Here is a 27,355-nt window from a genome sequence, read left to right as displayed (position 1 = left end):
GGCAGACTGCCTCAGGTGTCGGTGCATTGGTGGTTCTTTGTGTCTGGGGGTGGGCGTCCGGGTACACACCGGCTCACTCCTTGGCGGCCGCTTATCGGGGCCTGGAACCTGGGGCTCGCTCGGGCCACTTCGGAGGTGGGGTGCCCCCGGCCTCTCGGCCTGGGGCTCGGTCACTCAGGCACAGCTGGCTGCCGGCGGAGCTCACGGGCGCGTCACTGCAACTCCCCCTGGCTTCTGCTCCGCGGCTGCTGAGTGAGCCCTCATCTGGGGCTCTCCTCAGCTCTTACTGGGACAGTGGCGCGGCTGCCCCTCTGTTGGTCTTCCTTGGTCTCTTGTGTTCTGGGGGCCTCTGGATGTCTGGAGTTTTGATCTCCTCCATACCTGCTTCATACCCTGGAGGACGGGGCTGTGGCTCCCCACACTCCCTAGCAGATCGTTACATGGAGAAACCTTTGGAATGCAAGCATGCTGATCCACACAGGTATGCACACAGGTGTACACATGGGTATTCACAGACGCGGACTACAGCTTTCTTGGCTGCTGCCTCAAAGCACATTGTGCGCTGTCTATCTTGCGTGCTGCACAATATCGTTTATTACTTAGTATCTACTGATATCTACTGCTAGCTAGTTTATTGTGATGGTGCCGTTTTTTTTATTATGTTGCTCTTTGTTGTTTGCTTTCTCTTCTGTTTTTTTTCTCCATACAGGTGACCCAGGTGTTTTTTTTTTTTGTTGTTGTTGTTTTTTTGTTTTTTTTTCTTTCTTCCCCCCCTTCTCACCGTCTCTTCTCCCCTTTGGTTTTCTTTCTCTCCCTCTCTTTCTTTCATTCTTTCTCCCTGTCCTATCCCCCAGTCATGTCTGTCCCGTTTGTAGGAACTGAAAATAAAATAAATTCATAATTATAATAAAGGTCAATCAAATGGACCAATATGGCAAGGCCATGATGATCCACTTAGTAAAATAAATCCGCTTGGCATCTTTCTTTGCCTTAAGACGACAATTCTGATGGCTAAAGATCCAAACGGGACACAAAAAGAAAAAAAAGAAAAGAGATGGGCAGTAACGCATTACTTGTAACGCGTTACTGTAATCTGATTACTTTTTCAAGTAATGAGTAAAGTAAGGGATTACTATTGCAAAAACGGTAATTAGATTACCGTTACTTTCCCGTAGGAACGCTGCGTTACTGCGTTACTAAAACCGTGATTTTTTGCGAGAATGTCTCATGACAGTGACGTAAGCGAGTGCACCGTTAGTGACAACAGCTGTGTGCAGATCAACAATGGATCACATATCGATTGTGGGAGAGAGTATGAGCGTGCAGCGTTTAAAGCGTGGAAGTACTGACCTTACTTTGAGTTTGATTCCATAAAAAGTGACAAAAACATTAGTGTCCGTTGTGCGTGGGAAGAAAACTTCTTTTTGCAGCAAAAAAAACCCCTAAACTTCCGAGCAAGCACTGAGTGCGCAACGACGTAATGGGAAATTCACAGAGAAACTCGCGGATTCTTCCACTGACCGCTGCGGCACACCTGCACCAGGGTAAACCTCCGCCTACCGCAGTCCTGCTTTGCAGGTGAAAATAGAGCAACAGGACCGCTGAGTCTTTGACTTTATTTATTTTCTGCTGTGTTTTACTTGCATCTGTTTGAAAGAGTGAGTGTAAACACAAAAAATATTTTATTTTATGTGCTGGAATGTGTAGAAAATAGGTTTAAATGTTAAACTAATTTATTCAAGTCAGAATGTTGCATATAATTAAATTTTTGCTTGATGCATAAAGTTAAAAGATTAAAACTGATAAAACAAGTTAAAAAAAAGAGACTTTTCCATTTGATTACATTTTGTATGATGGATTATGTAGAAAAAGTAGAATTGGGCTGAAAGATCTATCGCTTTCTCACCTCTTCAGGTTGTAAATCGTGTTTTTAAAAAGTAACTAAGTAACTAAGTAACTAAGTAATTAATTACTTTTGAAAATAAGTAATCAGTAAAGTAACGGGATTACTTTTTGGGGGAAGTAATCAGTAATTAGTTACTGATTACTTTTTTCAAGTAACTTGACCAACACTGGATATCGATTCATTAAATCCTGAATCACTTTTTAAATATAAATGTATTTGCCAGAATCTCAGGTTAAAGCTTTCGTTTCAACAACCACCAAACAGCTAAAACAGCAAACGAGAGCAGATAAACGGATTCAACACAAAGACGTAAACACAAAGCGCGGACCCAACGCAACAGAATCTGTAAGATGTTGAAAGCCGACACCTCACAGATTCTGATGCAGCAGGTTTTGTCACTATCTGACCAAAATTGACTGAAAAGAAGATCAAAACTACGCTTCACATTTGATAAATATCGTCATTAATTCCCTCTTACCTTTGCTGTTTTGCTTCCACCATGATAAAAACCACACTTCCTCCACAGCCCTCTCTCTCTCTCTCTCTCTCTCCTCTCAGTGCACTTCAAGAACATTTTCCAATCTCAAATATCAGTTTTCTGTCTTGTCTTATTACGCACCAGTCTATTGTTGTGTACAGCGCTGTCAGCCGCTGTTTTTTTTAATTAAAAAATGACCTGAGACAAGAAAGCCCAATTTCTGCTGTTCAAAACCGAAGAAATGTAAACTTTTTAAAACTATACCAAACTGCAAAATGCTTAGCTGTGTCTCTAATAAAACCTCTGTAACTTTGCTCTGCTTGACTTCAGTTTTTGATCTACTGCAGAATATTTTTAAGGCAGTTATCTGCTACAAAAAGCCAGGCCAGGAAAATCTCCTTCATGTGTTTCTGTGCTTTATCCTTAGTTACTTTGGCACAAAGGCGCCTGCTGTGATGCTTACACCTGATAAATGATCAGAATTATAATATTTCTGACTGTCTGAGGCAAAATTTCCCCAATTCGATTCAGTTCTAATCAAATCGGGACCTTGTGAATCGGAATCAAATCGATTATAGAAATCAGTGACGATACCCAGCTCTACTTAGCACAGACAATTTAAACGAAACTTTCTAAAATGATCCTAAGAAATGCGCGGTACTGTGCAAGAGTCCTCATTTCTTCTGACTTTCTTATAAGTAGTCCTGAGCAATAGCCTTCCAGACTTTCTAAAGGTCTTTTCAAGTTTTTTCTTTCGACATTACCTGCTTTTTTGCTTATTTTTAGTCTGGTACCTGACTATTTTCAAAGAAGTATTTGTTTTGTTTTTAAACCACTTCTCACTGACCTATGACTCATTCAAGTATAAAAAGGCAACTAACTCATAAGACCCTGATAAGCCAAAGATGTGTCTACACATAACAGGTCATTTAAACTCAATATAAAAACAATTCTTAATTGTAACTTTAGGGACTTTGTTACTAGCAGCCTGTCACAAAAAATGCCAAATATTATTTTTGCATCGACAATGTGATTCCCAAAGAGCTATTAGCATTTGGTATATCTTGGAATACTGTGTAATGTGTCCTTTAACAACTTTTGGGGAAACTGGACAAGTGGAGGGCAAAAGAATAAGAATCACGGCTAAAAAACTATCTAGAGCAGATGAACAGTATCTGAAAGACATGTGCTCAAAAAACAGGGAAAAATCCAACAAAGACCTGACACAGGAGCTGAGAGACTCATGTGGCTCTTCAGTTAATCTTCTGTTCACCAAAGCCTCATTAGAAATGGTCTAAATGGAATGCAGGCTGCCAGGGGAAAAAGGCTAAAGCATGCTAAATTACACATGAACTGAACTGAAAATCAGTGGCAGCAGGTGAGTGATGAGTCCAAACTTAAAATGTTTTGTTAAAATGATCACCAGTATGTACAGAATTGGGGCTTCTCATAATTGATGGAATTATGAATGCAGAAAAGTACCATCGTATTTTGATGGAACATGCAGTGCCATCTGGAAAGCATCTGATTGGCAAAAGCTTCTTTTTTTCTTTTTTTTACCATTAAAATGATCCCAAAAACGCTGCCAATGTAGTAAAAGCATACCTGGATAGAAACACACAAAGGGACAGCCCACAGTCCAAACCTCAACATTACTGAAGCAGTGTGGGATCATGTTGACAAAGAATAGAAGAAAAGGCAACAACATCCAAAGAAGAGCTCCAAGAACCCCAGAGAATTATTTCTAAAGACTACTTAAAGAAATTACAAGAACGATTGCCTTTCAGGTTGGGTTGAAGAATACAACAACAACAACTTTATTTATATAGCACATTTAAGACCGAAGGTGCACCAAAGTGCTTCATAAAAAGGTTATAACATAACAGATATATGACCATAACAGAGTACAAATAAGCTAACAAATGAGAAATACTGGTTAAACAAAAATACAGATTAAATAAGAAATAGTAGAGTAGAGTAGAGTATTCATAAATATTACGTGGTACATCAATAGAAGATAAATAGGGGTGGCCATACCAAGATTTGTACAAACTACCTTATACCTTATGTACTGTATACACTGCATACACTTTTTATGCATTTTTCCACATTTCAATAAATGGCTACACCTATTCTCCTTATATAAAAAAATGAGGACTGGATCGAGACTTTTGCACGGCACTATATGCATCTTTTCATTCATTTCATACCAATTAAGTATCGGGGCAGCTTAGTAAAGTGAGATCATAAATCAGGTCTTACTTAAAGGCAAAACAAATAAGGGACTGCAGCTGCCTCTCTCGTGTCTGACCAGTTTTTGTGGGTAATTTATGAAAAGTGCTGACAAAAACTGCCGCATATTTTTCCAGTTGAAGATGGAAATCTGATTGAAAGATTAACGACAGCCAAATGAGTGGTATTTTCATCCAGTCAAGGGCAGGAAGACTATATAATGTAACATGAGTGAAGGAGAGATCTGTCAGTCAAGTATTGTGCAGCTTGGTTGAAATTCTTGCCAGGCCACAACGAGCAAAGTGAAACTTGCGGCTTGGCAGTGCGACCAGACCATTTATTCCAAAGGACAGAAATTACAAGGTGCGGTGCAAAAGTATTTTGGTCAGTACATATTGAACTGCTCGACTAAAACTCTTTTTGCACTTCACCCTGGCAACACAACACATACACTTGTCCGTCAGCTCCTTAGCTTAGAAGTTTGGGAGGAGCACCAACATCAGACATCCCCGGTTAACATTTTCCACCGGTTGTGTTTTGTCTGAAAAACAACCAACAGTGTAAGAATGAAACCATCTTGTGGAAGGAAGTGTGAACCCACCTCTGGAGAGAAATCTTCAAACCAATTTACCCAACCCTGGTGGCCAGATGGGAAGGCGGAATATGCGTTATGATATGAAGACGAAACATTTGGACTCTGCGATTACACGTCATGCATTAAATGGTGTTACACCTCACATCTAAGGAAATATAACTGTTGGTTAAGTTGTTTTAGTGATGACAAAAAACAAAAACTAATAAAAACGATCAAAGGCAGGATGGAATTTGACGTTCCAATTAGTAATCTGTTCACATGAGAGCCTCTCATGGAGCTCTACAGATCGCAGGAGCCTACAGTAGATTAAATGCATTATGTAGCAACTCATATCTGTGTCAAGACGCAAGGAGTGATAGAGAATCAGCACCAGCCCTGACATCTGTGACTGATTACAACTTGTAATGTTCCAGTGATAAATGTGTGAACAAGAGGCGGTGATGAATATAACACTGTTCCCCAAGGAAGAGGGACCTTTCATTACATGTCTTATTACTGTCTCTTCCTACTGATGGCTTAATTGATCCTTATGGGCCAACAAACAACCCCCTCCTCCATCCATCCACAGAATATGATACTCAATGCAAGGAGAAAAAAAAACCCCCAACCACAGTAGCTTTTAACCCAACAAGCCCCTTTGTTCATCATTCAATTACAGCGCTTTAAGGCAGTGAGCCTCGTGTAATATTGAGTAGTTGCTAGACCATAAAGGTGAATGCAGCATTTTATCGCATACTTTAATTTATATTGGCCATAACTTATTTTTCTCCAGAACAGAAACCATGGAAATAGTGCCACTGGTCTGATTGGCATGTCCTACTGCCAGAGCTTCCTCTGCTGTGGTGCGTGCTAAACTGAGCGCCTTCATGGATGAATTCAGAGGAGAAATGCAAAGCATGGAAGAATAGCGCTCCTTTCTGCCCACAGAGGTTGACCATGGCCATATGCTGCAGCTTATTATTCTGCTTCCATTGTATTTATAGCAAGGGGAACTTGATTTAGATCTGCTCCATGTGGTGATTTGCTGTAGGGATGGGTGCCACATCTTCCGCTCTTCTATATAATCTCCCCTTTCTCTGCTTACTGGCCTTTATTTAAAGATAGTAAGTGAGATAGCAGTGCATCGTTTTTCTCGCTCCGTCTTTCTTTGACACCAGCTGCTGCTGTGCACTTTATGATGCTGGTTGGGAGAAAATGAGAAGGGGGGGGATAAAAAAGAATCCCTCCCACTTTCTCTGGTGGTATGCAAAGATTCCACAGGCGGCCTCCAGAGCCCCTATCCTTCCACAACCCTCCCCCAGCCTCGGCTTCCATCAACCTTCAGTGGCCTCTGAAAGAGCGGGGTAAAGAGTGGAGGTAACAGAGCTGGGGTCTAAGGCAAAGAAGAGGAACAAGCGTATTAAAAAACAGCTTCACAGTTGACGTCAACGGCTGCATCATATATAGATGTGCAGCAGGGTTTCCAAGGATTTGTTCCCACAAAGGTAACAAGTGTGGGTGGCAATTTCTTTCATATAAATACACTCTTTGGAAATGTAGGGCAGGATAGCCAAGCTGCCAAAACACGATTTTGTGATCTAATGAAGTCTTCATATAGGCGCTGTCGATAAAAAAAAATAGACTAGTGAAATAAAATTCTGTCCGTTTCTGACCATTTTTGCAGGACAGGCACGAGCCCATTTCAACTGTAATTACATTTTAGAGGAGATCATAATACCTCCTAATGGGAGGGAAAGTCATTACAATGGACAACTGGTAATGTGATCGTCTACCCATGACTGACACTCAATTCAAATCTTTCTTTAAATGCCCTTATTTCATTACCCTCTAATGTATTCTTTACTCAGTGTGCCGGTGCAGAGAGAAGTGGGAGAGATGAGGGAAGGGACGGTTAAAGATGAGCTTCTATCTCAAATGCCTCGTTTCATGGTTATTTTTCTGCTGAAAAAAGTTCAAACTGGGGAAATTCTAATCTGATAATCAGTATCTGGCTGGTGCTGAAACAGGCAGCTTGTCTCCTTTGCCTCACTGTTAAGCCATCACATTTACTAAAGCTGTATTTGACTTCCACTTGAAAGGAACAAACAGTGAGCTCGGCCTGTAGCAGCTTTGTCAGGGGCAACATGTCATTCATTTTGCCACAATTGCAAGACTTTCTGAGTGTACTTGCCAGAGTAAACAACTTACCATAAGGCTGACCGTCTGTCTTCAGCAGAAGGCAAGAACTATAACATTGTGCTCTGCACAGTTGGAACAAAAAACAGCAGCAAGGCTGTGTTCAGTTCTATTTCTTTTAAGAAAAATCGGAAATTGTTCACGGTAAGCTGTTTGTAGTTAAGAGAAGGAACAAAATGTTTAAGAATTTAAGAAAATTAACCGTGCAAAATGACTGTGCAAAATGTTTCATCTGCTGTTTTCTAAAGATGTAGAGTCACATAGTGCTGCTATAACAGGCTGTAAAAGCCTCTGGCTACGATCCAATGGGTGCATTCTGTGACAGTACACACAATGCACCTATTGGACTGTAGTTTAGTGTGCATTGTGCGGAAGAAAACATAAACAAACAAGCACACAAATGACTTGCAAACAGTTCTTTGTCTTCCTAGAATCTTTGTGTAATGGAGAGCAAACACGGATGGGGAACATCTTTGGATGTTTCTGCACCATCTGCAAGTGTTTGCATAACTGGAAGACTGATTGTTTGCTCTAACCTGTCAATATGGTGATGCCAGGACTGAAATATACAGGAAGAAAATTTTAAAAATACATATATATATTCAACATTGTTTGAGCAAACATGTATGTGTGATGTGTGAGCAGCTTCCAAAACAAACAGAAGACAAACATGACAACAGGAAACTGCACAAAGAGCACAGCTAGTGAAATTTCCCATGCTATTCGCTCATCATCACCTCAGTGTGATGCAGTATCACACCGGCTTGTTTCCTCTGAAGAAGCTGGAGGGGATGGCCCTTTTCTGCGCAGGGAGAGAGGACAATCTTCACTTATTTTCAAAAGCTCACCGACACGTGGGAAGATACGGGCCACTGCTTCAGTGACCACCTGGAGACCAGATGAAGGCTCCGGGGTTTAGCATCCCTTGCATATGCAAGCGCAACAGGATAGGCATGAGGATGGTCTCACGCCTGTAGCCTGTCTTGAAGACGAATGAAGCGGTGGTGCTGGGCCTTGGGGCCTCACTGTGGGTACCTCACTGTTGGGCTGGTAGATTAGGTCTGGATCGCACTTGACATGCCACGGGAGAAAACAATTGGATGGAGGGGAAAGAGAGGGGAGAGGTTTCTCTACTACAAAGTGGAGCAGCTACCGTGTGATTATGTCCTTGTTTATAAAGATATTATAAAAGGTATATTTAATCCTTGCAAGTCAAGTAACCGATCGTTTAATAAACAAGATCTGAAATACATTTATTAGATAAAACTGTTAGCTTTTAAATCGTATTTTCTCTGGTTAATATCAGTGTGAATGGAATATACTTAAGTAATGGCTGTTGAACAAAACAAAAAGCCTTACCTATGTTAAGCTTTCATTTGTGCTGTTTAGGCCATTAGAAATAATAATAATAATAGATTGCCTTTCTAAGTGTTTTATATTATCATTGGAGAGACCACATTAGCAGCCACTCAAGTGACAGCAGCCTATTTTCCCCTGCTCATTTCGCCACCCCCACCTACTACTCCTTCCCTGGAGATATATAGCCAGCCATATACATGCCAATGAATCACACTCCTGCTCTGCACACACAAGTTGCCCTTGGTTAGGTGTTACTTATCAAGCTCAAGGTCTAACACTGGGGTAATTATCACAAAGAGCTGAGCCATGGGAGCATGTTAGACGATGATATGTTTAGCTAAGGTGTAAGGAGGGGGGGGGCTCTTTAATTGCCAGGCACAGACTGTAAGATCAATCATTTGTTGGATTTTTAAGACAAGAGACAAAAGAGGAAGGTCAATGGCTGAATGTGACAGAGAGATAATGCTTCACGTGAAGAATGCGGAGCGAGATGTCTGCAAAGCCACTGAAAGAAACAATGTAGAACAAATGAGAGTAAACAGTGAGGCAACAAATGCTCCATAATTACCTCAAGTATCAAATAGTGGTGTGCCTGTTGTTCATGAGAGGATGAAGATCTCTTTTCAGAGATCAATAAGTCCTACAGAAGCCTGGGCCTCTGGTGGAGTCTCCACCCTCCTCTCTTCCCACAATTCCCACTAGCTCCGTGTTTAACTGCCCACAGGGCTAGTTTAGGGGAGGAGGGCGAACTCGAAACAACAATGCTTAGAGCTAGGACACTAGTGAGCTTCCAGCTGGCAGATCCAAGCTTTGATCATGATTACAGATTACTGTGGTTCAGGGCAGGTGTCTTCCTGAGTAAGCGACACCCTGCTGAGGGCCCATCAATAAGCAGTGGGAAGAAAGACTGTTTGAATGGTATGCCTCAACAACTACAAAACCTTTCAACCACTGATACTGCTGTACAAGCTGGCTACTTTAAAATGTTTTGTTGCCTTCTAAGAAAGAGGATGCTTGTGAAAACCCAGGGTACCTTATGGGTAGATTTCAAAAAGGAAACTCTTTTTTTCTATGAAGGAAATCACAAACTTTTGCCCAAAGGAGTCTATAAAAACCACACCCAAGTTACTCTGTCCCATTTATGTATCTGTTTGTCAAAGCACACAGATTTTTACTTTGCGGTCCACGGCAGTTGCTGTTTGAAGCTTGTATTTTAGCATACGCGTTTTTCTTTAAGCTGAATGTGCATACCACCTCCAAGCACCAGTTGTTAGAAACCAGCCAACGACTGCACAACAAAAAGTGCTCAGCTCATCTCGAGCGTTTCACTTTCAATGTCTTGGAGAAGCTGAGGATCGACCTGTAACCATATATTTGCCAACTGTCTATAGTGTAAGCTTTCCTTTGTGCTGAAAGTGTGCAGAAATGTCAAGAAGTGAGAGACAAACACCAGCACATGAAAGCCTCAAACCCATGGGAATGCAATCTTTTAAAGCAAAAAGCTCCTTGATTTCTTTAGAAACCTTGTAATGTCACATTGTTTGTTTCTACACTTATCCCTCTTATTAAAATATATATTTTAAACCCTGCATTCACTGTAAAAACCTATTAATGATTCAGTCAGTTAGTTATTGAGTACACAGTGAAACCCTTTATGTTGTTTTTAAGTTAATTAATTAAGCAAAATGTCAAGTAACAGTTTTCATATTAGCAAACATGATGCCAGAGTAAACAGCAGGATTTTCACTACCGGTAGAAGACCTGGGTGCGGCACCTTAGCATTTTTTTTCATGGCGCCAAAGCTAAATGAACAGAAAAAAATATGTTAAGACATGTTTTGCTGTTATTTATCAAGTCAAATGCTTCTGTGCTTTCATTTGCTGTACCAAAGTATTACCATATGAAGGAGTTAGGCATGCTATCCACAGACACACAGCAACAATGGTGAACTAAGGATTAAACAATACTCATGACTAACATGTTTGATTTTTCTGATGATTTCAGGAGAGGTCATTACAGTATCATAATTCTGGTGTTTATATTACTGATATTCAAATTTATTTAGGATATTCAGATATATATTTTTCAAATTTCCTTTTGAAAGTCTGAATATTATGAAAGCTCATTGCTTTTAAAGGTACTTGTATTTTGTATTGTACCACTGACATAAAATGACCATAAAGTTATAACATTGTCGTTGTATTATTTTATTAATATTATGTAATCTAAACAAAAGTATTTACTATATCAGGCATCTTTTTTTTTTAAACTATATTAACTGAACCACATCCAACAATTCTATCAACATCAAAATACACACAAGTAAAAGTCCACTGCATAATTTACAACATCTTCAACAAAGCAGTATGTGAGCCACCCGATTTTAATCAAGAGGTGCAGCTCTTGGTGCGCAATCTAATCCAAAAGTCACTCTAACCATACAGGAAGCACCTGCCAAGATACATAATAAAAATCCTACTCAAATCCTCGAGGACATTTCCAGCGCAGATGAGCTGCAAGTGAGTCCACATGCTTTTCAGCTGTTTCTCTACTTTCACTGCCAGGCAAAGTGATGTCTAGCTCATTTCTAAGTACACTGCCCAAGAAAGTGGAGGCTAAATGATTGCAGAGCACCAGACACATCGGAGGCTAGAGAAGAAGATGCAGAGATAATAACGGACATTTACCGCCTAAAACCCAGCGGGGTATTGCAGGGTCTCTGTGCACTGCACAGCTGTCTCTGCTTTTATTGCTATTTTGTGCACGCAGCCTTTGTCAGTTTACCAGCTATCTTACCGAATAACCTTGATGTTAGTGCTGTATGTGGCTGATGTTCAGTGTAAATACTGAATGACCGATGTCAAACTCACCTTTCTCTGTAATAGCCATCAGTGCCGCCTCACTTTGGAGAGGTTATGCAGTTATAGAGGCAGAAAAAAACAATTTAAGGCAACATATCTTTCATGAACAAGCTGACTGAGAAAGAAAGATGTCAGTATAGCTTGAAAGCAAACATCAGATATCAAGCTGGCAATCAAAACGGTACAACCTACGCTTTGTCCAACTACTCTCTGACTGACAGTCTGCACAGTGTTATCAGCAGGCCGGAGCACCTCTGACTTCTCAGCTCCTATTATCTCTCTTTTGCACATGACGAGCCATTCAGCTTCCATCATGAGTATGACTGAGTGCTCTGTTTGTGGAAAAAAAACCCACCCACACTCTGGCCAGCCACTTACTCTGTGGTTATCTTCCAGTGTCAGATGGGGAGGCACATCATGGTCAGACTAAAACATGTTGAGCAGAACAGCTTTGGAACGTTTTAATATTTGATTGAGCAGCTCTCAAAGAAAGTCAGTCAGAATTGTCTTTAATCTTTGTATTTTTACCCTGGAATAATCACATCCAATGCATGCTTTGTAAACGAGCCAAATTCAATTTAAGATGCTCGACTAAGAAAGCCATATCTTTAGCTTTCTCGCATTTATGTGGTCTGGCTAAAAGACAGGAGGCAGGAAGAGGAGCTGCCCTGAGGGGAATGCCAACAAAGGACTGGCATTAAGTAGCACTATCAGGACAGTCACGATAGTGACATGTTCTATAATATTCAAGTCTTAGCTGGCGGTGCACGAGATAAGTAGATTTGAGTGATATCTCTGGCAGTGGAGCAATACGGTTCAGCTCCCAAGGGCTTGGCTCCAAATATATAATCACTCCATAATTACAAATCCTCCATTCTGCTTCACCTTAACAGGTGACACCCTTGTTTTTAGCGCTTTGTTAAAAGCTTTCTGGTTTCCTTCCAATTTGCCCATGTAATGGTGACTAAATGGTAGAGACTGACTACAGGGTGTGGAGTCTGTAATGAGGTTTACGTATACACTACTACACAACAGCCTGGAGTTGCCCTGAAATGATGAGACCATCTGAGGGCCTGACATTCTCCCTCCTTTGGCTGCACCAAGTTATAAACAGAATCAGCGGCAAAGGCGAATCCTGGTGCAAACCAAACCCCACTGAAAATGAGTCATACATATATAATCTCATTTATGAGAACCAAGCTCTCATTGTTTTTGTGCAGGGACCAAATGGCCCATTACAACTGAGAGAGCATACTTCTCCCATACTGGCTTCTCCTATCTTCTCATAGGGGATCATCTGATTGTTGAGGTTTTCTCTGTACTATTCCAGTACGGAGGGAACTATTATTGTGATTTGGCACCGAACTTCCCTAAAATCCAAAAAATCATGTTCCTGTAAACTGGCTGGTTGCACAAACTCCCACGCACCCTTGAATATCCTCGATCGATGAACTCTAGCTGAGTGTGAAACAGTTGAGATGAAAATTAGCATGTGTGAGGACAAAAGGGTGGAGTGCCCACTCCAGGTAGGGAATGAGTTGTTGCCTCAAGTGGAGGAGTTCAAGTATCTTTGAGTCTTGCTTACGAGTCAGGGAAAAAAAAAGGAGCGGGTAATTGACTGACAGCTTCGTGCAGCATCTGCAGTGTTGCAGAATGCTGTACCCCTCTGTTGTAATACGAAAAGATCTGAATGTAGAAGCAAAGCTGTTGCGTTACCCATCGATCTACATTCCTACCCCTATCTTTGTCCATGAGCTCTGTGCAGTGACCAAACTAAACAAGTTCACCGATACAAGTGAGTTTCCTTCACAGAGTTTTTGGGCTCTCCCTTAGAGATAGCATGAAGAGCTTAGTGATTTAGGAGGGGCTCAGAGCTGCAACTCCTCCACATCAAAAGGAGGCAGTTATGGTTGTTCGGCAATCTGATTAGGATGCTTCTCGGATGCCTCTTGGTTAAGGTGTTTTGGGCACGTTTAACTGGAAGGCGGCCCTAGGGCAGACTGAATGATTATGCCCCTTGGCTTGGGAATTTATATGTATAACATTTACAAAATAATGTGAAGTAGTTGGATAGAATAGCCCAGACACTTACAGAAAAAAAGATGATACAATTATGTCCTTAGAAATGATTTGAAATGATTACTTCATCTTGTGAGGCTTTATTTAAAATGACAGTCACACACAAAGCAGAAAAATGATGGTGGTCAGTGTTTCCATTATCTTGTAGCTATTCACTGAAGATTGGTGTTTTCATTATGGTGGCTAGTCTATAAAGCCTGAGAATAACACATAGTTAATCATTTCGACTGATCCACACCATCTCCCGCTAGAGACATCAACTCGTGTGCTTGTTCAAGCATTAGCTGGACTATGTGGGCTCAGTCCCAGTGTGGTTCTAAATCAAACCCATGAAAACTCTCTCATGTTGTGACGTAACTTGAGCCAGGTCGCCATTGCCGTGGACCTTGGTGTAGATGGGCTGTTGGGCCTGGGATCAAAACACAGGGGAGTCAGAATGGGTGAGATCCAGAATTAGAGCAGACAGCAAAGTCAAAGAGTACCTTTGTTCCCAAACTCCCTTTGAAAAGGAGCAGAACTCTCAGCTTTCAGTTTTTTTAATCCAAGTATTTTGTGACATTTTGCTTTTTGTTCAACATAAAAGAACAAACAAAAAGAATGCACACGGGTGAAAGAAGAAGAACGTGAAAACAAAAAAAAAAATGATGTGAGTAACGGTAATACAGTGCATGAACATAGCAGCAGAGGAGGTGGAGCCCACATGCAGGACACACTGTCTTGCTAATGTTCTCAACTCTTATAACAGGTGAGGAAAGTGATAAGGTATCATGACTAATATCAGTATTCCCCACCAACCTCAAGGCTGTTTGTACACTGCACCTGACCCAACTTGTCACATTGCAACAAGTCCTTGATTTAGCTTCCAATATGAGTTTATCTTTTATAAGAACCTTTCCTTTGTGACACTTTGTGTAAAAGCTGCCAAACCCCAGACGGCTCTTCTGCAGAGCTGTTTTCCATAACAATCCTATATATGGTCACCTCCTGCTGATCTTCATAAACATATACAAATATGGGTAGAGGAGTATTCTGTCCCCTTTATAGCCTCTTCAAACTCTCTCAGAGATGGAAGCTTACTTTGTGCATTCCAGAGACACTGTGTTATGCTTTCAGAGGCTTATTTTGAACAGAGTGGCTCAAAATACAACCAGCCACTATGTCGTATGGTAAACTGAATGGGCGTCCCAGCTTGGGGTCTCTTATTTCAGTCTGCTTTCACAGCCTTTGTCTGCTCGCGGTTAGGATAACTGCCCGAATTCAAGCTTTTTCATGCTGGGCTTTGTTTATGCCTTGCTGTTGTTGCAGTTTCTTTCTCTCTTCTAGGTTCACCTGAAGGCCAGTCAACAAGGTGCCATTTAGCTGTTGAGGCTTGACAACAATCTGCCCAAAGAGGGTAAAAATAGACTTTGAGCGCTGAACGGACTGTAAGCTGGATGGTGGTGGTGTAACTTAACCTGTTTATCTAGCAGACCCCCAACCACTACAAGACTCCGGGGATTTAGACAAATGTTGACCCTCTCTTTCCTCTTTCCCCCCTCTTCTCTTCCTATCTCTGTCTTTCCTCTGGTTCTGCACCCCCTGCTGCTGTGGAAACCAGATCAAGTAATGGGAAAATCCCACCCAACTGCTGCTGACCAGCTGGAATGAGAGTCTGGGAAGTAAAGGAAAACTACTTCCACCAAAACACTCAAACCTCAGCAGTCAACACAAGTACAGCCACAGGCCACAAATTGAAGATTATTCTTCAGCTTGTGTCAGCCTTTTAAAAACTGAGGCATGCACACTTTTTCCCTGAGACATAATTTCATGAGGCACAATTACATGGTTGTCATTTTATGATAATGATGGGAGTGACATTTTGCTTATTACTACACCAAGGTGCTTTGGTGATTTTTTCCTGCTTCCAAAAAAAAAAAAAAAAAAAAGAAAGAAAGAAAAGGAAAAGGAAAAGCCTACACAGCACATTTGACTTATATCGAACACTAAACACACAAACACTCTGTGCAGAGTGTGTATTGGAAAAATCCCTGGATAAATGTGAATTTTAACACAGATAGTATAAAAAAACTGTGAAATTAGTGCAATTTTAACACTTTCTCTTGTGCAGCACAAGTAACTAATAAAAGCCCTTCAACTTAAAATTGTACTGGGGACGGTTAGTGGGCAGAATATATTTACCCCAAATTCCCACCATTCCTTAAGGCAGACAGCAGAGGCAGGCCTAGGACTCAGCAGACAGGACATTACTAAACTCAGTCACATGCAGAGTTATCTACAGACACCCACCAGAAAATAAAAGCATACAAAAAGCAACCTTTCATGCTAAAAAATGTAAAAAAAAAAAAAAGAGTCCAATTCACACATGCAACTACAGTCACCATGTCATTAGGTGACATGGTGCACAGGTGACCTCTGTCCTTCTCTGATCTGATCTTCAGCTGCCTTATATGTCATCTTCACCTGTCTTCACATGTGTTTGAGTGACCCACTGAAGTACAGGGTCTGTCCCAGAGCTGTACACTGACCCTGATCTAATTCACCCAGAGACAGTGCTTACACTCTTCCACAAACTGACGGCTCCGGCTTGCCATGCAGCATGTTAATGCTATTTCTGGCCTTTCAGTGATAAAAAAAAATGGGAAACGCTTGGGTTCCCTAAGTCAAATTAAATGAGACATCTACAAGTCAAAGGAGGGAATTACTCACTCTGAAATGAATCTTCGCATTGGCTCTTTGAATACGCAAATTTGAAATTTAATGCAGATCCAGTTTGATGGAAAACACACAATTTAGTCATATTTCTTAAGCAAAAATACACTTCTCAGCATTCCTAGCTGCCTTTTTAGTTGTAGAATCATCTCAATACATTGAGCATATATTCTATTTTCTCACCGGCCTGCTATTTGACCTACGCAGCAGCACAAAAGAAGCACTGACCTCACATTCCTCTCACTTGGAAGAACAGGGTATAATTAACTGTAGTGTTAAAGGCATGGTGCCTCTGAGACTGTAAAACAGGGTATGAATACAGAGCAAACTATTTTATCCCATAGGGCTGAGAGCCAATCCATACAATCTATACTTATTCATTTATTCAGCCAACTCATGGCCTCGGTCTCCCTCGGAAGCGTCTAACGGGTCAAATGTGGGCTTTTCGTCCTCTTCATCTCCAATTAGACATAGCATGTGGTGATCCAGGTATGTGTTGATGTTTTTCTCTTTGCATTGTCTGCTATTTGTGTTTCTGTTTAAAAGAGTTTACTTTTGTGCCTCCCACTTCAGTATTGCTCACTGTGAGCAAAGACCTGGACGCTGACATCATGCATGCCCTCCACAATGTGTCATCAGTGATACAGAGGAGTGGAGCCTCTACCATCTGTGAAGCATCTGTTTTAGCACTGATTCACCCATTCATGCATACAGTATTCACTGTTTTAGTTGTCAGTGGCAAGGATCTGAGATGTGTTAACAATTACTTTTCTGTGTACTTTGCCCTTTCTCTGAAAACAGAGGAGAAGGTCCCAGAAAATAAACTTTTGATGGTCTAGGACAACAAGTAACAAATATTACACAGTCTGTGTAAACAGGAAATAAAGACGCAAAGTTTCACAACTCGAGGAAGGCAGTGTTGGTAGGTCAATCCACCACTTTGGCCCAGGATGAATAATGGATGGTAACATCATCAAGTGTCATTATTAAGATAAAGCTCTAATTTGTTCAATACCAGAAAACCACATACTGTAACTAATGGCATTTCCATCAGCTCTGGCTGTTAACACACTAAACTACTATGATGAACACTGCACTCTGATTAAGTTAAGTGTTGATTAATAAATTACTCAGTCTATAAAATGCCAGAAAAAGGTTAGGAAATATTGATGTTGATGTGGGCAAGGGTCAAATGAAATGTTTTGTGTAGGCAACAGTGAGGAACAACTACAGCTGTGAGTGGCTGGATAATCTCTGACGTTTCACTTGCTAAATTCCTAAATTAACAATGGATAATTGCTTGACTACCAAAATTGTTGTTGATTTTTTTCTGTAACTCAGCTAATCATTTAATCAACTTATAGTTTAATTGCTAGGAAATTCATTTCCCCAAATCACCAATTCCCTTCCACTCTCAAGCTGCTAGTTGTCTGTTATTACAGCTGCTTCAAAGTCAGACACGAATGCAGACACAGTTATGTTCCCCGCGACAAAAAACAATCTGATATGAAGCACGCCTGCAACTACAGCAGAGAAAACAATGACTTAACAGAGGAATAGACTGAAATAACCCTTCTGTCTGTGCTTTAGTTCCCCAGACTTCCTGTTTGACAAAACCAAATCCCTGTTGATGCTGAGCTTTCCGCTCTTTTCTATCTTTTTTTGTTTTTGCCTCACTCTTTTCTCTTCTAACATTTGTTCACTCTTTCTGTCTTTCTGGCTTGGACCAGGTCCACTATTCGGGTCACTGGTTACTGGCCCAATCCATTTTTTTCATGCTTGTAGCCAACAGCAATGTACAGTGCCGCTGTGAGGAGTAGGAGGAGGCACTCGTGAGAAAGGGATGGAGAAAAAGAGGGGATGGACACAGATGGGTGGACACAAAGTAGATATAGGGGAAAGGTGAAACAGGCGTGATATAGAGAGTTAAAGACTGAGAGCACTGGAAATAATACTGAAGTACCCCCAAATTGAATGGCAGAAAACAAGTTCAGAGAGTGGAGGGTGAATGAAAAAGACAGACCTGAACCCTCCAGACAATAGACTGCCTGTAGTTCACATGCTACATTTCACTGCTCTTTGACTCCAAACACTCTTACGCTGGTATTAGTGGAGCTTTGAGGCAACAGTGCACTGTGAAAATAGCTGCCGGGCTAAATGAGTGTATTACAGTGTAAGAGTGGTCTTTACTTTAGGTGATCAACCAACCCAGAGGTAGAGACTTCCACTTTATAACCATTAGAGGCCTGAAACATAAGCAGTGAAGAGCAAGACACAGTTCTAAACATCATTACACTAGACTCTTGTCCACAGTGAAAAGTCCTGGCTCCCTCCTCTTAAACATATGCTTTCTCATTAATTTTTTCCAGTGCTTACATGACAGATGAGACACTGCAGTCCATCATCATCAAATCAGACTGGCAGGCCTATGAGGAGGGAGGAATACAGATAGGCTTTGGAAGTAAAAAGGATAACAGTGCATGTCAGGAAATATTTAAATATTGCCCAACCCCCTCCCCTGGAAATGTCTTGTGATCTGACACCATTTACACATGACTGTCAAGAGACACTGTTCCAGACAGAATATTTCCCGGGAAATGCGAGCCCCTCGTGCTAAGCCTCCCTCATATGGATGCGATTTCATTTTGTTGAACCTCTCGAAAATGAGTGCTGGTGGCGAGAGGGGAGTGGAAGCACGCATTCTGGGACTGGGTGGGATCCAGCTGGCAAGAACTCACAAAGCAGCCACAAGGACAAAGCTCCTGGCTGTGCTGGTATGGCTCCAAAACAGGACAACACAAGGCTGTGCCAAATAGCCCTTGGCAAAATTATGAAAGCCATGAAGGCTGCCCATCTGTAATTTATTTACATGTCTTTAAATTTATCACTCATGTCCATGCCCTCCATATACCCTTTGAGCTACACAGGCAGTGCAGACAGAGATGGTAGTAAATGTCATCCAGCCTCGCCAACACACGAGCGGGATACCGTATTAACATGTTATATGTGACAGGTGGGTCACTTCTGTGGAAATGACAGAGCTACTCAAGAAAGTGAGTGAGACAGATCGAGTTGAGTGCATTTGATGTGCTGCTTCATATTCTTCACTGACCGACGTTCCACAGCAGTGCGGCCAAAAAGAGTCGCTGGCACAGAGGTTCAAACAGAGCCAATCAACCAGAAAACGAAATGGAGAAGCTATCCTGAAAAGCAACATGGCCAATTATTTGATATCACAGATCAACTGCAGCTTCAGTGGAGGCTGGTGTGGGAAGTATTCAACCAGGACGGTCAACACGTCTGTGCAAACTGCAGAGGCAAGAGTCAACGTGTCGCATGGTTTCCCTCATAAGCACGTCCTTCTGCTAAAACAAACCGGACTAATAAGGTTTCACCAACTTTTGCTATATTCTGTTTGTACTTTCAGTCTATTTGAAGCTTTAGTCTTTTCTTCAGTTCTGCTTTGAAGAAATAAAAAAAACCCCATAAAGAATAAAAATAAAGCTTTGCAAACACTCAAAGGATAAAACATGTCACATAAAATTGCAAGTTTATCATCTCAGTCTGGAAGACCTCACAGGGCAGCGAGGGAACAGTGATGCATTTGAAAAGCCACATTTTTCTGATCTAATTTCATCAAAGAGCTGTCAGAAGCCCGGGCTAACATTTAAATGGTAAATGGCCTGCATTTGTATAGCGCTTTTCTAGTCCCTAAGGACCCCAAAGCGCTTCACACTACATTCAGTCATTCACCCATTCACACACACATTCACACACTGGTGATGGCAAGCTACATTGTAGCCACAGCTGCCCTGGGGCGCACTGACAGAGGCGAGGCTGCCGGACACTGGCGCCACCGGGCCCTCTGACCACCACCAGTAGGCAAACACGGGGTTAGTATCTTGCCCAAGGATATTTGGCATGCAGCCAGGAGGCAGCCTGGGATCGAACCACCGACCTTCTGATTAGTGGCTGACCTGCTCTGCCACCTGAGCTACAGCTACCCCATGTAATAGACATTAAATGTCTCTAATCAATAATAAATGCTTTTAGCCCATCCCACAGTGATAGCATTGGATTTTCTCCCTCAAACTGTGAAGAGTTCTTCATGGAACAATGACAGATAAAAAAATGAGACTTTATAGATTCCCTGCTGACCACAACTTTCCCTTATAGTAGTGAAAACGCTGCGCTGAGCTATTTCTTGTTTTATATCCCAGGAGACTGTACACCTCAAAGGTCTGCACCCCCTCTGAAACTGTAGCAGTACAAATGAAGTCCCCTATTTCCACCAAACACACTGCCCTGAGAAAGTCCCTGGAAAAGGACAAGCAGAACCTGTCATGCATTATATTGTTTGTCTTGTTGTTTCACCTTCAATTTTAGGACAGAGCAGCTCCCCACACTCTCAATAAAATATAGCTTATACCCACTGGCCTTGAGTTGCTATATCTGCTGACATTTTTATCAGCAGTTATAATGACTTCAATCCAGCTGACATTTTCTGCAGGTCGAGGCAATATATCGAGAGATCGCAGGTTATGTTTTGGAACAATGCTTTACCACTGTCACTTTAGCACTTTTTGTTTTTTTATCAACAACTTTTTTATTTGATTGAGTGCCTTAAAATGAAGATATGGCATAGTTTTCTGTCATATAAATGCAGTTCCAGTTATTAACTTGAACTGCAACAAACTGCTATGCTTTGGTCTTAACAATATGTCGGAACTAATACCTTTAAAATAATTACACTTCTTCAAAATCCCCTTTACTGAGCAACAAAGAAATGATAGGAAAGATCATTTTGTATTTTCTTCTTTTACAAGCAACAACAATACTAATCAAGCCTTTGTTATTTCTGAACAAATGTATAACGCCAAGTATTTTCATCAGGTGTGATTAAAAATAGGTTGCTTTCCTCTACTTTGGCATCTCAGCATTGTTTTCCTGCCTATTTTGTAAAATGGTTTTTAGGCTTTTAAGCTATGGTGCAGTTTGGCATCTGGGTATGTCACAAGGTTATTAATCCCTTAAGGCCAGTCACACACACTGCTTGACTTAGTCTGTCTCAGACAAGGTTTTGAGATCTGGACAAAATCCTGATATCGGACCCAATTCAGAGCACATGGCGGAGACTGAAACCTCCAACTTCAATCTGGGCTGAGAGGCAGCCCGAGGCAGGGATTGTGTGCTTTCAGACATCAGTAGATTTTAAACATATTTGAAGTTTTTCAGCGCACAGTCTGCATTGCCTTTGAATGGCACATAGAGTAAGCAAGGCAACATATAAATACAGAGTGACTTTGTTAAAAAAAAAAAATAAGTCAATGTTGCAGCCACAAGCTCCAGGCTATTATCAATTATATCCAATATTTACTGATGCTTGGGCAGAGCAGTTATCCAGTCATAGGACTTGTGATTGTTAGTCATTAAGAATTGATACAATACAAAATATCCAAACAAAATTAAATTAAAAACATAAAAACACAACTTATTGTTAGTTTATTTTAGTATGGGGGAAACAGAAAACATTTAAAAGGTACAGAAGATGTTTAAATCATAGCTTTAAAATAGCTTTCTTCCTGCTGTGTCTAGCTCCACTTGAAGCATGCAAAAAAGACAAGGCAAGGCTCTGCGGGGGGGGAACAAAATCCCCAACAACAAAATCCGAGTCAAGAATCTTAATGTTTGAATCTGTCGTCTGGGCCACAGTCGGTTTAAGTCCCCAACGCTGTATAAGACAAGACGCTACAGTGAACGCAGTGGTTTGGTGCAAGTACAGGATTTATGAACCAGAGCAGTCTCCTGCTCTCATACTTTGACTCCAGCTCTGTTTCCTAGAGGAAATCTGGGCCTCAGCCATTAGCAATTAACAAGCTCTGGAACAACCTTGCCTGTAGTGAGCTGGGAATAAAACGCTGTTATAAGAGGTAAACAACAACACTAGAAACAATAACAGCCATTGTCAAAAGTCTTTCTCTCCAACTAATGAGATAAAGAACTGATTTCTTTCAACTCTAATCCGTTTCATCAGAATGAGATGAATTACAGGAAGATGTAAAGTGGATGGGCTACTCGTGCCTTCTCAGAGGTCCTGGCCTCTCTGGCAAGATGCTCTTCATTAATCAGAATGGCACCGGTATCAGAGAGCGGACCATTAGGCTCACTTCACTTTCGCTGCTTCACAAACTGTCCTTGCTCTGGCTAATCACTGATATTTGATCACACTTTTCGGCACCTTCTGCAGCTGTTCTGCTGCAGATCTTTATTTCTCAGCCAGGTTCTCAGTTAATGAGAAGTGAATGCTCGGTGTTTCAGTCATCAGGTATTTTCCGTCCTCTCTCTCTCCCTCTCAACTTCCCCTCCCTGCCTGGATATTTCAACACTTTGTTAGCGATAAAAGACAATACATGGTGCAGCCCACTGAGTTTCCCCAGTTGTGTCACTTCCAATTAGCCCTTCTGAGACATCTCTGCCCTTTGGCTCACCAGTATTCGAGTTAAAAAAGATCTGATCTTCGTTGTATTGCGTGCTGCCTTGCTTCACTCTCCCACTGTCTAAATTCATGCATGTCTGGATTTGTGAGTCTATGAAAGAGAGAAATCGCAAGAAAGACAGACGGGGAATTTTTAATCCTATAACCAGAAATAGCAGCTTGCTGTAAGGCTCCACGTATGGGGCTGCTGTGAACTTAAAAGGAGCTTTCCTTGTATAAAGGTACACATTTCTGAATAAAGCAGCAAGCCTTCACCTTAATCAGCTTCCATATTATACATCATTAATACCGATGTTCTTAAGTAGCTAAGCTTTTTAGAACTTGGACATGGCATGTTGTGGTGGCCCTCTGTAGATTTATCCCTCAGGAAAAAACCTGGCAGCTCTGTCAAATCTGCCCGCAACCTGCTTCTATGTCACATCACTTTTTGAAGCCAAAGTGAAGTGGTGGGGATTGTAAACAGCAGAGTGGTGAGCCACAGTATGTGAGCAAACGTTTTTGAGCTAATGAGAGGACTGGAACGCCGCAGCTTCTTAAACTAGGGCAGAGAAACTCGCAGTTTCAGTGGAAGACCTCCCTCAGACCTCACGTCCCGGGAGTACACATGTGCAAAACCAACAGCACAAACAAACAAAACTGGTGCTGTGCGAAACAGTGTCCACTTAGCGGAATCAAACAAACAGCCAACAACAGGACGTTTTCAGGGCCAACGTTGCAGTGAGGACGGGACTCTGTCTTTACAAAAAACAGTGCCGGAGGTTTCATTTAAACTTTAGGGGCACAGAAGAGAAAGTGTGGGTATAATTTCAAAAGTCAAACTACAAAAAGAAGACATAAAATTGATACCAAATGTTGACTTCACAGAAACAAGCACGGGAAAAACAACTGATCATAGTAAAATAAAGGAAAGTATATTAAAATCCACATTTTCATTATATAATTGATTCAGCATATTCACACACCTCCTCTAATTGGACCAAAGCTGTACATGGCCAAAAGGCACTCAGAATTCATGTGATGATGTTAATATTTCAGTTTTTGCCACTTTTTGACACATTTTTACAAAAAATCAGTTCAATTCCAAACCGCAATGAGTAGATAGTGGGTAACTTTTACTATATTAAATGTAAGTAAGTATTAAGACCAAGATATCGGGGATGGTTTTTCGTTTCCTATGCAACGAGTATCGGAGGAAGTAACAGCTTAACTGGACTGAATGCAGGTTTGCTGGCCAAGAAAAGTATTGAGATTTCTATACTGCCTTGTTTCCTCGCTGATGCGCCTGCAAATGGGTTTGAGCCAAATCTGACGAGAAGTTAATTAAAGGCATTACATCCTTCATAATCTCTATAAACATCTACATCTCAGGAGTTTACAGAGGCTCTTTAAACCATCTTTCAACAGAAAGCAAACCGTAACAAATGAGTGATCTGTTCACTTTTCATAACTGCAGTCAGAGCTTCTGCGTTGCATGCCAGCAGTCACAGCCCAGTGAGCACATTGTAGAGTTGGGCTCAGAGTTGGCTGCAGGTACGAGCATGCACAAATGCACACAGACGAACACACACACGCATATAAATACTCACCACCAACAAACTGAATACCGCCAGCCACGCGACCGATTGTACGTGAGATGAGGTCAGAGATGCAGCAGCCCATGAGAGCTGTGAGCGCCACCAGCAGGAGGAGGCCACATCCCACGCCTGTCACCACAGTACAGATCCTCCATTCAAGACTCGGGATGCCGTGGAAGGAGGCGTACCTCCCACACTGCTCCAGCATCACCGTGGTCTGGCTCTCTTCATCCCTCACTGGGTAGGAGCAGCGACGGAAAGTGCCAAAGGACACTGGCTTGTCCATCTGTATTCCCAGCAGCCAATAGGGCATGAAGAAGCCAACACAGGAAGCAGCAGCGCACAGCAGGGACAGCAGGGCCCAGATAACACCCGTACATGTCAGACTAGACGCCATGGTAAACAGTCTGCAAATGGTTCACACTGAACTAACAGCAGTTATATGAGCAGTTGCTATGTTGTGGGAAGTCTTGCAGTGAGCATTTAACACTAGCAGCCTTCACCTCCTCAGTGACTCCGGGTTCCTGTCAAGAGGAAGAGAAACATCCAAACTGAGCACTGACCAGACAAATCATCTGTGTGAACAAGTTGCTGACTTTGACATGTGACCCTGAAAACAAGAAATGTGTTCCCCGATCTTTATAAATGGATCACTAACACAAGCAGAGGAAAAGAATCACAGACAGGAGAAAAATCAGGGGAATAAAGACCTTCAATTATGACATCATCAGGCAGTTATTCTCTAATCAGGTCTTTTGCATGATTGTTAATTAGTAAGAAGTGTTTTTAAAAGTCCTCAGCTAAACTGGGAACTTAGTAGAATAGACTAAAGTAGACTAAAATGACACATTTCTGAATTGTGATTTAAATAGATTTAAGATCTAAGAGGAAAAACAGTCACAGATCATATTCATTTAGTCAATAATTAATCCAAGTTTGATGAACTAAAGGCTGGCTTATTCTCCATCTCACTTATTACTCTTGGGCTTCTTTGTTTATTACATATAGGAATTCATTGAAGATATATATATATAATAAGAAAGTAAATATGAATGCTAATTAGTACATCCTATAATTGGAACAACTGGGATAACTCAGAATAACTCAAATTTAGTTTGATATTTAAAATAGAGCTAATCCCTATAATAAACTTTAAACTTAAGCTACAAACAGTATTATATCGTAACTGACTATGACCCATACTCACAAAATCAGTAGAATTTGGATGCTTAGTACAGGAAACATAGTTCAAGTGTCTTCATGAGCCGCCACTTCTAGAACATAGTGATTTTTTGCTAGGGGTGACCTTAAGGAACACATTATCGCAGTGCCTACACTATCGGAATGAAAAGAATGAAAACAGGGCAAACACAGGGGGAAAGCAGAGGAAAGCTTACATGTTGGGAGACCTCCGAAATTAGGTGCGCTCGGTGTGCACTGAGAGCTTGTTTCCATCTGCAGACTCCAGCTGTGTTGGATCTTAAAGCAAACTTTTCTTCAGACGAGGGAAAAATGCAGAAGAAATGCGTTCGGTCCTGGAATGTAAATCCAAAAAGTGACTGCAGAATTGGCTCATGAATCACTTCGTGCTCGTCAATATATGTAACTGAAAGGATGATCAATTATTTACTCCTGTGCGGGCGCACAAATGTGCGGTGCAGTCTGACTTAACTCCCGTTTCCACATTCCTCCTCCTCGGAGAGAGAGAGAGAGCGAGCGAGCGAGCGAGCGAGGGAGGGCTGGATGGGGGCGGGTCCATAAAACACTCTCAGGAGGCGACCATCAATCACACAAATCCTCACCCAGGGGCTGGACTCGCCGCTACTATCGCTCCTACAGGCTCCTGGTGCATTCACTGACCCTTCGAAAATGATGCACGTTCTCGTACTAAATCCTTCGGGATGCTCAAGATAACGAAAAGCTGTCAGTGACTTTCATGTTAAAATGTTTACCACATCTAGCTTTGCATTTGGTTAGGTAACCTCAAATTCAGGTAAATTAATTCAATATTGACTGACATTGTATGTCAGTATTTGCACTGGACATCCTTAAGGGAGAGTTTAAGGAGCATTGTACATGTATAACTGTTTGTGTGTGTGTGTATATATATATATATATGTGTGTGTGTGTGTGTGTGTGTGTGTGTGTGTGTGTGTGTGTGTGTGTGTGTGTGTGTGTGTGTGTATTACACTCTTTTTCATAGAATTATGGTGTACATATTTTTTCGTAATGCAATTTGCACTACTGCCTATAGTGTCAGTCTCACTATTATTGTTTTTTTTTAATCTAGCTGAATTCGGATATTTGTGATGCATCTTTCATTTAAGACAAACCTGAGAGTTGGCTGCACCTTTCTAAAAACTCTACCTGGAAGTTTGTCTTTCTTTGAAAGTTTGTGTTAGATATTTCAAGCAAATCTTTTATTATTTTCCTTTGGTTTAAACTCCTTGGAGTTTTTACCCACTATCTTAATTGCATAAAACCAAGGAAGTGCCTAGTGCAGTTGAGCAAAAGTGGGTTATTCAACATTTTCAGATTAGTAACAATGTCTTGTGTTTGCTTTTTTCATTTATTCATTTCTGATTCGAGTTCATGCTTGAATTTTAAAGAGTGCAATATTGCCAGAAGCATTTAAATGCAGCTTTGCTCCCTGTTAATGTGACACAGATATGACTGACGACACAAGAAACTGGAAATAATGAAGCCTCTTGGGCCTACTCTATTCTTTGTAAAAGTAAATATGACCATTTCATTCAGCGCTTGTCCCGCACTTGCAGTAATTTCGAGGACATAGCAGTCAATTAACAAAAACAAGTTTATTTAAATAGTTTAGCTAAAGCCTCTGTAGTAGTTTAAAGGCACGGGAGAGTAAAATGGGTATATAAACTTTC

At 41.3% G+C, this 27,355-nt stretch overlaps 1 protein-coding gene across 1 annotated transcript in view; it reads right to left on the bottom strand.

The window, feature by feature from the left end:
• Positions 1–26,141, bottom strand: part of LOC146619243 (LHFPL tetraspan subfamily member 6 protein) — a 52,126-nt gene extending 25,985 nt beyond the window's left edge. Inside the window, exons 1-2 of the mRNA XM_085370987.1 lie at positions 25,862–26,141; positions 24,477–24,988 (exon numbers count right to left, since the gene is read on the bottom strand). Of these exons, the coding sequence (XP_085227113.1) occupies positions 24,477–24,861 (385 nt within the window). The 5' untranslated portion in view covers positions 24,862–24,988; positions 25,862–26,141. The remainder of the gene's footprint in view (positions 1–24,476; positions 24,989–25,861) is intronic.
• Positions 26,142–27,355: the final 1,214 nt, after the last annotated feature.

Source organism: Diplotaxodon limnothrissa, linkage group LG14 (genome assembly GCF_057381915.1).
Source record: "Diplotaxodon limnothrissa isolate DT_005_m linkage group LG14, D_limnothrissa_male_GT1.1, whole genome shotgun sequence".
NCBI classification, from domain to species: domain Eukaryota; kingdom Metazoa; phylum Chordata; class Actinopteri; order Cichliformes; family Cichlidae; genus Diplotaxodon; species Diplotaxodon limnothrissa.
The sequence above is the reverse complement of the archived record's forward strand: the minus strand, read 5'-3'. Positions and strand labels throughout refer to the sequence as shown.